Below are 15,725 nucleotides of genomic sequence, written 5' to 3'. Positions count from 1 at the left end.
TCGACGAAACATGAATTGAGGTAGAAAATGAAATACCAGCTACGGCTTCTAAAGTTTGATTATTTGATGCTTTCCTTGGTTTATTGTTTTTACAGCTGGTTAGACAGAAGAAAACAATTACTCTGGGAAATTGCAACACTCATATCATAGATCACTGGGTCATTTTAAACTATTTTCTGACTTCTAATAAACCAAACAATTAATCAGTTAATCATCAAAGTACTTAAGAGATTAGCTGATGAAGGAAATTGTTAGTTGTAATCCTTTTAAATGTGTGGTATATTATTGGCTAGAAAATCGTTAAGGGAGTGTTTTCAACTGATTTGCTGTGGTTAAAGCTCTGTTATAGTAACACTTCACTTTAAGTCACACTATTTAGCATTATTAAACAGTATATAATCCGTGGTTTATACACACTATGATTCAGTTGTAAGTAGGTGTGTTTAATTCCATGGTGGTCAACAACCATAACTCAACTTTGGGCACCCATGAGTGGAGCGAGCTGTATAAACAAATAATGAATGAAAACAAGGCAAAACATAGATTATATGTGTTCATGGCAGAAGTCATAATTGTTGGCCATTAACATTTTTCAACAGTTAAAATGTCAGCTTTACAACCAAATTATAGTGTTATAACCCTTTACTAATTTTGCATCCAATCAAAAGGAAATATGTTTCTGGAACAAAATGTGATTAACAGCATACGATATCTGAAGCTTAACCTTATCGGTTACTTTTCTGCTGATAATGGGAACCTGTTTATAAATATCAATTGTGGGTTTGTTTGATAATGCTTTTGTTTATATAAATATAAAGAAGGACACGTGCTTTGCAAGAGACCAAATATTTTCCGATATTACAGCAAATTAATTAATCTATTCATTGTTACAAAAATATGTATTACCAATTATTACATTTGTAATTTCAGTGGAAAACAAACAAGTGTGTGAGTAGAAAAGAATATAGCATATCCATTTTTATTTTCAAACATTTGAAAAATACTATGATGAAAGTTCATATTTTACATTATATACACTAAAAGTACTTAATTGCAGTGTAAGAAATTCACACTTAAACCTGATTTGTTTCAAAGTTCAAAGTTCAAGTATCATCCTACTTCGAACATGCTGTGAATTTGGACCTTGATCTTCAGAAACTACATGTTCTTCAGCTCCTGTATGTGACTGACCAGCTCGTGCGGCAGTCCGAGCTCTGAAACAACATCCATGCAATGCTGCAGAAGGAGGCTCAGACCTTCATCTGAGTAGGAAGAGCAGTCAGTGGACCCTGAACAAAGCTTTCTTGGCTGGTGAGGAGCATCCTGGTCCATTTCACATCTCTCTCCACAACAGCCTTGGTCTGCCTGCTCCACCTCCAGAACCTCCATGCTCTCTGAGATGTCGCTAACACTGGGAGGTGAATTCTCCAAAGCCTTCCTGATACCTTCTGTGATTTTGTCTTCATGCTGCGAAACCCGCTGCAGGAGCTCAGTGACACAGGCTGGAACGGGGTTTTCCGGATGCTGGATCTGGCACCAGCACGATATAGCACTGTGATGAGACACACACAAAGAGGCAACAGCGTCAGATACAATGGCACAGAGAAGTGACTGGGCCTGTTATCTGCTGGACAGAAAAAAGAATTCAATGATGACCAGTACAAAAGAGACTCATGAAGTTTCTCTGTAAGAAAGAGGTGGAAATCTTTACACACAACTTCATAAAAACAGCCAATTCCCCAAATATCAGATTACATATTTAAAGAAAAAAAGAAACAAACGTATTTTTCTATTCATTAACTATCCAGATTTAGAGCAACCCACTTTTCACTCTATCTTGTTTACTTTTTCAAAACAAGAACAACCTTTAAAGTCTAATAAAAAGAACTGTTCACAAAACAAATTTTCTGCCTCTTGTTGTTACAAAAAAGACTCCATTGAGTCAGGAGACAAGTCACCTTATCAATAATATAAGAGATATGGATTGAGGTTTAGCTTATTGAAATTATACTGATGTTGCTCAGATTTTTGTCACAACACTACTATACATTACTCTGATTTAGAGTATTTTATCCTGTTTAGGTGATTCATTTCATTTTTCCTCAAAAAAAAAAACTACAAAAACTACCATTTCAGTTTTGACACAGATACTAAGGTAAAGTAATAACAATACTATTGAAAATGTTCATATTATTCCCAGCCCTAATCTTTACAGTGAAAAGGAGAATCAACGTTAGTGGCAATGATGTCAATATTACTAATCATTTACTAAGTGATTTTATAGCTTAAGCTAATCCAGATGCAATCAAATGATGGCCATAAAGGAAAGCAAGTGACAATAATGTCAGTTGTAATACCGTGGTTCTGGTCATTTTTATGTTTTGATACCTTTAAAATCAAGCAACTGTGGGCTTACTGAGATCATGGATTGTGAGGTTTTTCCCTCTTGGAAATCCAAATCTCCTGTTCCATTAATCATCAAAGTGTATTTGTTTTGCACATTAGCATACCCAGAGGTCATTTATTGTGCTTTACAGGAGTAAAAAGGTATAAGTTACACAGGAGAAACACAAAAAGAAGTTATAGTATAAAAGCTCAAATTATAAAATAGATCATGTCTAATAAAGGGCATGATAAAGTTAATCCTTTGTCCTGTCCAGGCTCTGAACTGCCTGCAACTAAATAAACAAACACCTATGTTTTGTGTGTGTGTGTGTGTGTGTGTGTGTGTGTGTGTGTGTGTGTGTGCGTGTGTAACTATAAATATATTTATCCTCTTAACTTACTCAAATATACAGTGTTTAGTATATGGTATTACTACCCTTCATCACACATTGTCTATTTATCACACCGTATACATTTTAGTCCTTCCTATTAAGATTTCTTTGTGTACTTTATTTAGCTTTTAATTGCATTGTTTGTCATGTTTTTGTGATTGATGTGAAGTGACACTGCAACCTGTCTTTAGGATTAATAAAATACTTTTTCCAATCATGTAATTGAATCATTAATTTTGCAAGAAAAAAGCCAAACATTTACTGCTTCCAGCTTCTCAAATAGTAACAGTTCGCTGCTTTTCTTTGTCTAAGTAAACCAAAGCTGCTACGCCTTGAAAACGGGGAGAAATAGACACCGATGCGATGGTGTTGGTTTCCTCAGCGAGAACTTTACTCTAGTTTCCCAGTAGATACTGAGTGGAGACAGAAACAATCGATCTCAGATAATCAGATCAAGACCACTTTGTAGATCACAGGTAAACACAACAAATGTAACTGTCTTTAATGATTTTAAAGTTTTAGTCAATCCCCATTCAATTATTTATGAATGTATTTATCTTTTGAACCTCACCCTTTTGAACCTGAAACAGAATGTATTATATTTTAGCTCGTCACAAATGTCTTTTAGGTTTTGGCTGTGAGTAGAAATGTTGAGTCTGGGACACTCAGGTGCAGGTGCAGACCATGGTCAAATGAAAAATGATACAAAGTGACGTGATTGATCAACATGGTTGTTTACCTTGCGATTCCTTTGAGACGGCCCACGGCCACAGTCTGAGCGGCTCCCTCCCTGAACCCCAGGTCGAACCCGAGCTGAAGCGCGGCCTCCTCCCCGGCACTGACTCCGTCCACATAACCATCCTGTCCGGAACATCACAGTGGGACCGACACACGTCACACGATTACTTTGAGGGCTGCGGACATGGAGTACCTGCCGCCTCGTGCCGGCCTGTACAGAGTAAACTGGGAGCAGGTTGGACGAGACATTAGCTACATTAGCTTTACCTTGAGTCGCTTCTTCATGTTGGAGTTCCACTCTTTACTCTGAAGATTAAGGTCGACCGCACTCTCGTCGAACACGTCCTCGCCACTGTGCGACACAGCGTTGACCCAAGACATCATTCGTTTCAAATAAAAAACTTCTTTATTAATGTTTCGGATACATGTGTGCTACAACTACCAGCAACCCCGCTGCCGAGCAACGCCAAGGTAACGAGCTGACGTCATCGTCCCTCGCTTTACTTCTTCTTCTTCTTTGTTTTTTTTTATGGCGGTTTGCAAATAACGGAATGGTGTATTACCGCCACCAGCTGGTAAGGAATGTGGATCAGAATCACAAAAAATAAAACAAAACAAAAACCTACAATATTATTATATTCTCCCCAACACCTTTATTTCCCTAAGGTACTGTATTAAATGACTATAGCATTCATTCTGCAAATTTTGCTGTATAATGTCCACAATATTCATCTTGAGCTTTCTGAGGTTCTGAATGAGTCGTGTTCTCTCAGTCCCATATTTTTGAAAGTGTACTATGGTATTTTCTATTGTTTCCTCTTGTCTGCACTTGTCACAGTTTCCTGAGTTATGTTTTCCTATTTTGAATATTTTCCTATTATGTCGAAATCTGAGTCTTGTTATGATTGTCTCCTCTTTTCTACTTCTTCTTGTACTCCTCATCTCTCCCACTGTCTTGTTCACTCTGCAATACCATTTCCCTTCCCTTTCCTTCTCCCACTGTTTTATTCCAAAGGCTTCTTAATTTCTGTTTTATCATGCCCCTGATTTCTGTTGCGCTAATGTTCACTGTGATGTCAAATTGTCTTTTCCTGGTCGCCTGCTTTGCAATTTTGTCTGCAATTTCATTTCCTATTACACCCAAGTGTGCTGAAACCCAAAGGACATTTACTGTGAGACCCATCATATGGATTTTGTACAGTGATTGTTGTATTTCTATTAAAATGTATTTCCTACTGTCTGTGTGGCTGCTACTAATACTGAGTAATGATGAGCTTGGTCCCTCGATTTAAAGAGGAAATCCACCTTAAAAAGAAATCATCCTCATTCTCTGAATTAACGGTTTAGTTTACACCTCCTATTAAGCATTCTTTGGCAAAAGCTTTTCCAAAGTTTTAAAAACAGCCAGAGAAATACAGTAAGTCCATTGATTGATACTCATGAAAGTTCCAATTAAACTACTAAATAAAACCATATTCATTTTAACTACTGAATGTTTTCTTAGCTTTTTTGTTCTTCACACCTTTCATTTTAAAATGCTGCTTAAACAAAACAGATTACAGTTACGGTATGTCTTCGGTGAAATGAATTTCAGACATTACAGCCACCATATGATGAAGATCAGAGCAACCACACTAGACATGTTTTACCTTAAAATCGTAGTAGTGACAGTTGATGAATGTGTTATTTGAACATCTCCACTTGATTTTTTTTGCCCCTAAACCAAAAAAGGTTTGGTTCTACTAGATTGGTTTTAATCTTCCTAACATTAATTTCAATGTATGTAGAAACAGACAAAGCCAAAACATAATTTCAACTGTGGATGAATACTATACCCATTGTCTCCAAAGGTCCCTTTTTACTTCATTAATGTTACCGAAATTTTTTAAATCTCCTGGAAATCTTAGTTAAAGAAACTGCAATGGCAAATACCATTATCTGCTTATTCACATGTGCCAACTTTATTTAATTATACAATTTAGAAGTTTGTTTTTAATTTAATTATATTGTGTTATTATTTTCCGTTGGTCAATTTCCAGAGACCTTAAATGGCAAAAGTACAAAAATAATACATATACTATTTTGTTTTTCGGTGTACTTTTCCTTTAACGCATCCCACTTCGGTGGTGTTGACGTTAAAATTATAAGTTGGAAGCTGTGGAGCGTTCTGCCATCTAGCGACATGACCAACCTCATAATAGTCATAATAGTCGTATTTTGTTTATCCAGGAGGGGGCGCCAAAGCCTCATTGTAAAACTGACTGTGGTCCACAAAGGATCAGTGCAAGACTCATAACCATCAAACATCCATTAGCATTAAATGATAAACTCCCGGAACATCATCATCATCATCATCATCATCACAGTCTTCCTCTAATGCCTTTCGGAAAGATAGTCTTATTGAGTTTCTCTGCATGATTGCACAATAACTTTAACATAAAATAGAGGACCCATGAACAGTAAGACAACATGCACATAAATGCACCCATAATTGCATTTTGCCTGCAACTGATCTAGATGCAGGGTTTTTTAAATGTTTTTCAACAGAAGACAGTCTAAAGTCATAATGCCAAGAAAATAAAAGGCTAATGATTCTAGATGAAACATGAAAATAAAAAATATATAATAATATAATAAATTCCAGATAATATATATAATTCCAGATAAACTGAAGGATCAAACATGGGTCCAGACAATTCCCCTGAAATAAGATGTTACGTGACAGTTGGATGTGTATTTTTATGCCTATTTGATCATAATCATTTTTGCCAAATTTTTTGGTTGATCTTTTAATGATGGAATTTTCTGTGGAATCAAACACAAGAACAAAAAATATAAAAAAATACATGAATGTTATTTTTCTTGTGCTTTTTGAAAACATCCATGCTTAGACAATAATTACCTTCCAGACAAGGAAAAAAATAGGAGTGGAAGAAAAGGGAGTAGAATCTTGAAATTTACCATAACATAATAATTATTACAACATGTTTTGGTCAGAAACATGTTAGAGCGTCAGAAATCATGTCTTGCATTGTTTTTCCCATAAATTTTATTTGTATAGTATCAAATCACAACTTATATTACATCAATGTACTTTACATAGTGAGGTCAAAACCTCACAATATTACAGAGAAACTTAACAGATCCCACAATGAGCAGCAAATGGTGACTGTGAAGAAAAAAAACTTAATTTTAACAGGAAGACATTTCTAGCAGAACCAGACCCAGTTGTGGACAGAACATCTGGCGCGACCGGTTGAGATGAGAGGAGAGAAGGGGAGAAAGAGGAGGAAAGAAGAGAGAGAGAACTGGAACAGTTGTGTAACCATTGGTTCTTGAAATGACAATAATAATACTGACACTTATAGATATAATGATGTTGTTGATAACAATGTAAATATTTTATTATTATTATTATTAAAATTAAAATAGTACACATTTTTTCTTCCACAAAACACTTGAATGTCTGTTACATTTTTAAAGCGTCCTGTTGAAATTTTTCAAACAAGAAGATGTAATCTGTCATGAAAAACACATTATTCACTCATCATTAAGGCAACTCACCTCCCTTTTCTCTCTGTTGAGTAAACAGGGGGATCCTCCTTTTTCATTTTCAGATTTTCTCATTTCTCATGCCATGCTTTATGGAAAACACAAGAGAGACCAAATGGTGGGCAAATGCATGTCACCTTGTTGGAATGCATTTGCAACCACTGGACAACAATGGCCTTGAGAATACTCAGAGGCCACGGTGGAGTTGTCTCTGTTCTAGAAATGGAGTCAGCCCCAAAGGCCTCATTCACGAAAGCCACACCTTCAGTCCCCTCTCTCAAAGAGTCAAAAACAACCAGCCGGGCAATCACCTGACACATTTCCATCCAATTTCCACTGCAGAATGTGTTCATTTTCAGGCTAATGGCATGTCATTTTGCCAGAGCCTTTGGTCAAGAATTAATCCTGGAATCAAAACAGATTTTCCGGGTAGCAATCTTCCATCAAGTATTGATTTTTTTACACTCACGGAGCCTGTACTCCCTAATTTAATCTGACAGCCAGCAGCACAATGGACTGGGAGCACCTTGGCATCTCACAGAGGGAGCCCTCCTCCTCCTCCTCCTTCTCTCCATGAAATGAAAGAGAGATTGGGAAGGGGAAAAAAGGACTCCCAGATGGATAAAACAAAGAGCATTGCTTACAGAAAACACAGAGATAAAGCTTCCGTCTCTCTGTTTTACCTCTAATTATGTTTTCTAGTATAGTGCAACTTGGGCAGGTAAGGCTGAGAGGGAAAAGGAGAGTGTTCTGTGGCCATCAGCTATCATTATGGGCCTGTTGACATCTCCCTGTCTTTGAGTGATTCTCATCTGTGATTTCCCCTGGCCATTATCCACAGATGCACGGAGAGGGGTTTCACCATGGCCCCATAAAAAAAGCCCAAAGTGTCCGTACAGGTCCTCACTAATAAGAAAGCCAAGATGTGTCCAACCATGTCACTCCTCTGCCATCCATATCTGCTCTCTTGATGCCTTCAGATATACAATCATTCTCTTTCATCCCCGCTCCACCCCTTTTTCCGCTCACTCTCTCTGTATGTGCTGTAAGTATACTATACCGTACGTAGAGGTCAGTGGGATGAGGGGATGATGGAGGGCAACGCCGGTTATTTTCCTCTGGCTCTTAAAGCTGCGATGACCCATGCGCATGAGAGTTGCACTTTGCCAAAGGGTTTTGCAAGCACTGCTTACTGACAAGGGGGAAACTATTTTGAGTGTCACGATTCGGTATAATCATGCTTTTAAGTCAAAATGTGTGTTGATAATAAGCATTGGACTTTTGCAGCACATTTTATGACTCCAAACTGTAATTAATCCGAAGGGGCTGTAGCCATATTGTTGTGAAGCCAGATTTTGAGTCCGAATTTTCTGTGGGGGTGAGGGGGGCATGGATTCGAAACTTTACTGTCTCTAAAGTCCTGGCTATGGTCCTATGAAGTTTATGATGGTAATGGCCTGTAGATAAAAAATTATTGGGGTGGGAAGGGGGATTGAACGTCATATTTGACTTTATAAAAAGAAACACATTGTGTTGAGGAAATTGAGGCCCTGATACATCTCTATGGCTAAATGCATGAAACAATAGCATCTTTTTGGACTTAACTATTTGATTAAAAAAATCTTGCAAGTGCAAAATAAAATACGCATGAAGCTAAGGTAGAAGTTGAAAAGGTTCCTCCTCTCTGAGAAAGTCAGAGTAAAGTGCTGGATGTGAAATTTTAAATAAAGCATTGTTGATTGTCTTTTATTTTAAACATTGTTGAAATCTAAAGCATACAGTATATTGTGTTTGTGGAAAGCAGATTGAGAAGGTCTTACAGTCTCACCTGTTCGTTCGGTCGTATATATGTGACATCACAGCCCAAATAAAGGCATTCAACACCCGGGCTGCTACAGAGTTAAATGGACTAGGGGCTGATGCAATCAGGTGCTCAAGTCAGACAGGTGTCTCTGCAAAGACCTGGGCTATTAACTCCTCTACCTGCAAATACCTCACACAGTGTCATTGCTAATAACGCTGAAAAGGAGAGAAGGTGAAAAGCAAAAGGGATCATATGCATGGTCAACCTCTATTGCATGTGAGGATTGGTAATTGCACCCTGAGAGGCATTTGGGTGTGCAGAGCAGCAAAGTGGGAGATGCCTGAGCAGCTCGCGCGCCACATTCAGTGTACCAACATCTCAACCTTGAGGAGGAAGTGAAAACAAGAAGGCGGAGGAGCAGGAGGGATATACAGACAGTTCATTTACCCAGAACATCAGCCCACCGTGCATTGGTGCATTGTCTGAAAGATAAGGAAAGTGAATGCTTCATGCCTGATTGAAAACAAAGGCAGCAATTTCAAACCATCTGCATCCAACACTTGCACTCTCTGTCCCTCCACCTCTCTGTTTCTGTGTCCGGACTGATATTGAAACATAATCCATTTGGAGCACGACATGTCATAATATTTCTATCCTGCCTCCTTCTCCCCACGCAAGACAATTTCAGGTGGCTGCGGGTCGTGTGGGAATGTTTTATTTCAACAAGTCAGACAGTTGGCTCAGATGAGAGTCTTTACTTTGATTCTGTTCAGAAAAAAACAACACCAACAGAGAGATGGAGGGACACCTTTCTTAAGACCCCAGCTTCTCCTTTTAGCTTTTGTGGGTTCAAGATAAAACAAGATTCAGAGGTCAAAACCGGTCCTGACTGTGTGATTGTCTTTACAAGAAACCTGGCACCACTTAGGATTGTATGAGAACCAGCAAACAACTACTACTTTTAGATCTCTGCTAAGAACTCAAACAATACTTTGCTTAGTATCTACATACTATATAGTTATTTTGTTTTTAATCTACAAAAAGGGCACTCAACCACATTCTTACTTTAGTATTACTCAATATGTGAAAACAAGGAGTCTATCATGTACAGACAATTGTCTAAATTTTATATTAAATTGACATGACTCAAAAGATGATGAAGTGACCAACTGTTTTCAGTGATCATTGATCAGTCACATACTGTATATTTGATTTTACATTTGGAGTAGGAACAAAAGTAGGAACTAAACTTTTTGGTCTGACTCAGATTCACGAATGATTGATAAAAAGCTCATACCCTGACATTTACAACATAATATCTGTGTTGGGATTTCTTTTAACCGAGCTGTTGCTCACCATCAAAAGCAATGCTGTGTGCTTCAGCAGAGGGAGAATAGAGTGAACTCTTATCAGCAGCAGACTACAAACACTGTTAGAAAACATATATGGGTCAGGGGCTGCATCTGCACAATTACACTGTTAATGGCAGAAACTATGAAAATGGCGCGGGTAGAAGACAAAAGAATATCAAAGAACATGCTGGAGCTGCGCACACCTCACCCATCATCACTCAAACATACAGCCAGTGTTTTGAAATGAAGGGGGGAGAGGGAGCTGAAAGGAAGACGAAAAAGCATCTTGAACATCAGTTTTCAGTCTAATGTTAATAATTTATGTTGTCTGTGCTTTTTATTATTATTATTTATTTATTTACTACTTTCTCTTCCGCAGCCTGTCCGTTTTTCAAAGGCATCACGGAGAGGGAAGCTTTATCAAACTTTTGAGTTTAGTTTCAAAAGGCTTTCTCCACGATTATTTATATATTTCTCCTCCTTTACACTTGTCTTGTTGTTTTTTGGTGAGGCAAACACATGACACTTTGATGAGAAGCATTCTTATCTACTGACCCCAAGGAAATCTAAATAAATTGCTACATATTGTGTGTAAGACTCTTTTTTTTGTGGACATGTCTCTCATTCAACAAACCAAATAGCCAGTTCAATTCATTCTTTTATCTATCAACAGGGTGTCAAATGTCAAATTACTGCATGTCGCTTTCGAGTTGATGAAAAGATGAAAAGAGGAGTCAGCCATGTTTTTAGAATTGTTGCCCGTTACTGAAACTTTTGACCCTCTACAACAGCACTTACCTTATGTCACACTGTTTTTCAAAATACAAACTCAATTTTTCAGGATCATAAGTCAATCCGAAAATGTATATAAATACTACTTTTTTTCTCAATGGCTTTATGTAAAGACGGACAACATGTGAGTGAAAAAAATGTAGTGGCCAAAATACCTTGATTAGCCCCTGGAATATGACTGCTGTACATGTCATAACGCCATGCCTTCTTATCACACTGATATGTTACATTTTTCATATTTCTGATCAGTTCGGTTTTATTGGATGCTATATAAACCGAGTGTGATCTCATGTGTGGCAGCTGAGACCGACTTGTGATAGGTGGACTATCTTTATATACAGTCATTGGTATTTCTACTGTTTCATTTATTTATGTGGAATAACAAACTGGTTATTAAGATGTTAGTAATCATATTTTCCAATGACTGCCTCATTCAATTTCATCTGTTTTAGTAATCATTACCCAACTCACAATTATCTTTCACTTGATGTGAATCTGCTGCATCAGCCAAAGCTGTATTGTCCAGGTCTCTGTGACAATTTAACTTGGTATTTTGTTCCCAGAAAAGATAACATGGAATTATATTTTTCAGTGGTGAAATACCATCCATCCATTATCTTTACCATGTTATCCATTAAGGATCACTGGAGCTAATCCCAGCTGACATTGGGCAAGAGGCAGGGTTCACCCTGGACAGGTCGCCAGCTTATCACAGGGCAACATACAGAGACAAACAACTTCAAACAATCACTCACACATTCACACCTACGGACAATTTAGAGTCTCCAATTAACCTAAGCCCAAGTCTTTGGGCTGTGGGAGGAAGCTGGAAAACGCGGAGAGATACACGGGGAGAACATGCAAACTGCACACAGAAAGGCCCCAGAACCTTCTTGCTGTGAGGCGACAGTGCTAACCACTACACCACCAGGCAGCCCCTGTGGTTGTGAAATAACAAAATCTGAAAAGACAACGCAACTCATTAAACAATTGTTTATTACTAATTATGGTACAAATCAATGTGACAGACTCAAAGCTTCTTTTTTTTTTTTTTAAGAAATACACAAAGTGCTGCTTAACTGACCAAACCGATATTGCTCTATAGATAAAGTACAGTTTTCAGTTTATAAAATAATGAAAACCAACCTCCACAGGCTCTTCCGCTTTGGTTTCAAGTTCTTCAACTATTAACAAAACGTCAAACCAGGTTGTCTGTGTTATTAAAATTTCACAAAAGTATTTAAAGGTGATTAACAAATCATCCTAATTGGGCTAAGAGCAACATTACTGTAATCTCCTTTCCTCTACATGGGTCTACAGATCTGTGAAAACAGAGATGGATGTCACAACAAATGAGAAATAATGCAAAACAATAATAAAGAACAGATGACCAGAGTGGCCATCACATGTGGCTGAGGAAAGTATTTCAAAAAATAAAACAATCATGTGTCCCATAATAAAAAATAAAACACAAGCCTCCCCTCCACGTTGAAGGTGAACATGGACAACACAGTGCAGAATAATTATTTGTCTTGTCTTCAGACCTGCTGCTGCTTGTATGGCATTTGTATGATTCTCACAAGAACAGTACTGAGGTAAACCTTGGATGAACTACTGTACATTACTACTCTTTAATTATTTTCTCTCAGATTTTAAAGATTGTCAACATCGTGAATCTATTTCTCTGTACAATGTGCATAACTATAGAGCTTTGGTCCAGCATTGAAAAGTTGAGCAAAGGCATAACTCCCTTCTGTGACTTCTTTTTTTTTTGGTTTTGGTTCCAGCTTTTTTGTTAAGCCTCACAACTGATCCACTGCTGCTTTCTTGGTGGTGCAGACGTAGTAATTCTTGGCCCAAGATTGGCCTGAAGTTGATTTTTTTTTCTCTAAAAGCAAAATAAAAAACTAAATAAAATCTGTAGGTGTAAATGTAAAAAGTGACGCTTTATTCAAGTGTTTTCTTACATTTTCAGTGTGTGTGTGTGTGTGTGTTTTTTTCCAGGCAGTGAACACAGCAGATGAACACAGCAGTGCACCGGGGACTGAAAGACTGAGATTACCAATGTGACATGGAAGGACAGATATCAAGCAGATACATGATTCTGAATAACTTGCTTCGAATTTCAACTCACTTCAAATTAAATCCACTTGTTCTGAAATGTGACACCTATTTTTTCCTTTTTCCTGTGGGTTTTTGTAAGAGCCAAATATCTAAATTGACAGTCCGGAAGGAATATCGACATTTCTGACAAGGTAAAATTGGATTAAAAATAAATTTTTTGCAGAGTGATGGAGAGTTAATTAATAAACGTCTTGTTGTACTGAAACTGAAAAATGATGATTAAAAAAATAACCATAAATACATCTGCAAGAGACTGAGCTGAGATTCACCATTTTTTAACACTTCACTGTGGTAGAACTCAATTCATATGTGAGAAAAAAACACTGATTGTAACACTTGTAAATTTTCACGTAACCAAGAGAAATTCTGAAAAAAAAGACAAATTTAAGTTTAAATATTCAGGTTATTAACAGCTGAACTGGTATGAGCTGAGTAGTTTGGTCAGTGGCAACAGACAGGCTCCAACTGCACATTTTTCTTTAATTTTTGGGCATTATAAAGGGTTTGTTGTGTAAAAACATTTCAGTGAAAATGTAGACATTTCTTAATTTTGGGGATTTTTGAAATGTATTTTAGTCACATCTGTAAATTATCCTCCTGGTTTGAACTAAAACATGCAGAGGCAAATTTGCTTAAAAAACATTTTCTATATTTACTGTGATCATTTTTTTTACAGCAGACTGCTGCCTGACATGACAACAATTTTTTTACATTTTTTTACTTGACTTACAGAGAAAAACAATTAAGATAAAAAGGGGCAAAAAGCCACATGAACAAATAAATATAAGGGTAAACTCTTCCCCAGTCCTTGAGCTGAATGTTTGTATTCTTTGGCTATCAGGCTTTGGCAACAGAATGACACATTAGCTCAAAACAAAGCTGCAGTAGACTTGACAGACACTCAAACTCATTCTCATCATCTTCATCATCATTTGACAGTCCATAATTTCATTCCTCTCCATACGTCCTCTGAAACAGTCGCATGAGATCATTAACAAATACCTGTAAAAGTTGTACAAAGTTACAGTACACTGTGACTGAAAAAACTTGCAGATGAAACACAAATCGGAGGAAAACAACATTATAATGCAATTGTATAACAGCAAAGGTATTTTTTGTCCAAAAGAGAACTTATTCAGTGTGATTTCAATTTGAAGACAGCATGTTTCCTTTTTTTTGTTTTACATATTTACATACAAACAATGAAGAAAAAAGTAAGCGAGACAAAGATAAAATGTATACTCAACCTCACACATATAGCTTAGATTTGCCAGTACAAATGTAAAAATTTAGAACACATTTACATTACAAAATTATTCTTGGTACTCAGATGCAACAGACTTTGGTAAATAGTGTTTTGATTTGGTATGATCTCTTTACTAAATCTCTCCCCGTAGGAACCAAAATTTGGGCAGCAGTCTGGCTGGTAAGGCCAGAATCTAGAACTCTTTGAAACAGCACACCATATGTTTTTACATAATTCTCAGATATTAATCTCTTTTTTCTCATTTTTGGTTTCGGCAAGGTCATTTACATAACTGGAAAAGTCACACTGAAAACACATAGTTTTAGTTTGAAACCTCATGACTGTCTATCCAGGTGACTGGGAACAGTTTTCATTTCTCATTTCATGAAGAGTTCATCCACCTTTGTTGTTTTTAATGGCTGCCACTTCTCCGGTCCACTTTTTTGTCGGAGATCTTGTTCACTTCGGGAGCTCCTCTAGAGAATCAGTGAGAGGGTCCATTGTTGCAGCAGCGCCGATTTCGGGCTGTTTCAAACGCTTTATTGTGTTTTTCAACGCTTGTCTCTTGTTGCAGAACCAGACACGCACAACCTCCCTGTCATAGTTCAGTTTCTCTGCTATTTCCGTCATTTCCTGTCCAGAGGGGTGTGTGTTCTTCTCAAAGTGGCTGTTGAGGATCTCGAGTGCCTGTGGGGTGAAAGAGGTCCTCCGCTTGCGTTTTTTTGAAGGTTCGCTGCCGATAAACTCAGTCAGGTTCTGCATGCCGGATCGGTGGCGGGCTTCAGCCTCAGCCATCCAGCGCTCCAGAACGGGCTTAATCTTCTGGGCACTTTTAGGGGTGATGTCCAACTTCTCAAACCTGGCAGGATATAAAAGGCCAGGGTTCAGTTTGCCTGTCAGACTGCTACCTATAGTGTTCTCTTGGGCTTCCTGTGGTAGGAAAAAGTGGCTTCTCAGGATGGTGTGTCTGGGGAGAATTGAGAAAAAAGAATCTTACTTAGGTGCCCTGCCAGAACAAGGGATAAGCTGCCTGCCTTTTCGTCTCCTCAACCAGAATGCCACTGGGACTGAGACTAGCATCCAGGTACACATCCGAGCCAAACTCCTCTGTGGTCTGTACCTGGAAACACCTCAGCTGCAGCAGCTGGAGGTGAAGGATGCCTGTGGTATGCTAATTTTCTAGAGGACGTTGTGGTTCTCTGTCCCAAATTGGCAATAGTGGAGTAAGGAGATATTGCCAAAGGCGTTAAAATCAGGTGCAGTTGAACCAAAATGATACCAACCATCTAACTGACTGTTTTGACTACTATTAATCTAAATTAATTCAAAAAGACAAAACA

The 15,725-nt window shown here is 37.8% G+C and overlaps 2 protein-coding genes across 9 annotated transcripts in view; both read right to left on the bottom strand.

Annotated features, from left to right (window-relative positions):
- Nucleotides 1-49: 49 nt before the first annotated feature.
- On the bottom strand, nt 50-4,017 carry otulina (OTU deubiquitinase with linear linkage specificity a). The gene is made up of 3 exons (XM_035611771.2): nt 3,783-4,017; nt 3,517-3,638; nt 50-1,552 (listed from the first exon to the last, which is right to left on the bottom strand). The coding sequence occupies exons 1-3, from the start codon at nt 3,897-3,899 to the stop codon at nt 1,159-1,161; spliced, it is 633 nt and encodes a 210-aa protein (XP_035467664.1). The 5' UTR covers nt 3,900-4,017; the 3' UTR covers nt 50-1,158.
- Nucleotides 4,018-11,994: 7,977 nt separating this feature from the next.
- pou6f2 (POU class 6 homeobox 2) overlaps nt 11,995-15,725 on the bottom strand; it is a 75,609-nt gene continuing 71,878 nt past the window's right edge. For all 8 annotated transcript variants that reach the window (XM_047327640.1, XM_035612897.2, XM_047327639.1 and 5 more), the window contains one exon: nt 11,995-15,352. In XM_047327640.1, coding sequence (XP_047183596.1) covers nt 14,845-15,352 — 508 coding nt within the window. In that variant the 3' untranslated portion in view covers nt 11,995-14,844. The remainder of the gene's footprint in view (nt 15,353-15,725) is intronic.

Source organism: Scophthalmus maximus, chromosome 16 (genome assembly GCF_022379125.1).
Source record: "Scophthalmus maximus strain ysfricsl-2021 chromosome 16, ASM2237912v1, whole genome shotgun sequence".
In the NCBI taxonomy this organism is placed as follows: Eukaryota; Metazoa; Chordata; class Actinopteri; order Pleuronectiformes; family Scophthalmidae; genus Scophthalmus; species Scophthalmus maximus.
The sequence above is the reverse complement of the archived record's forward strand: the minus strand, read 5'-3'. Positions and strand labels throughout refer to the sequence as shown.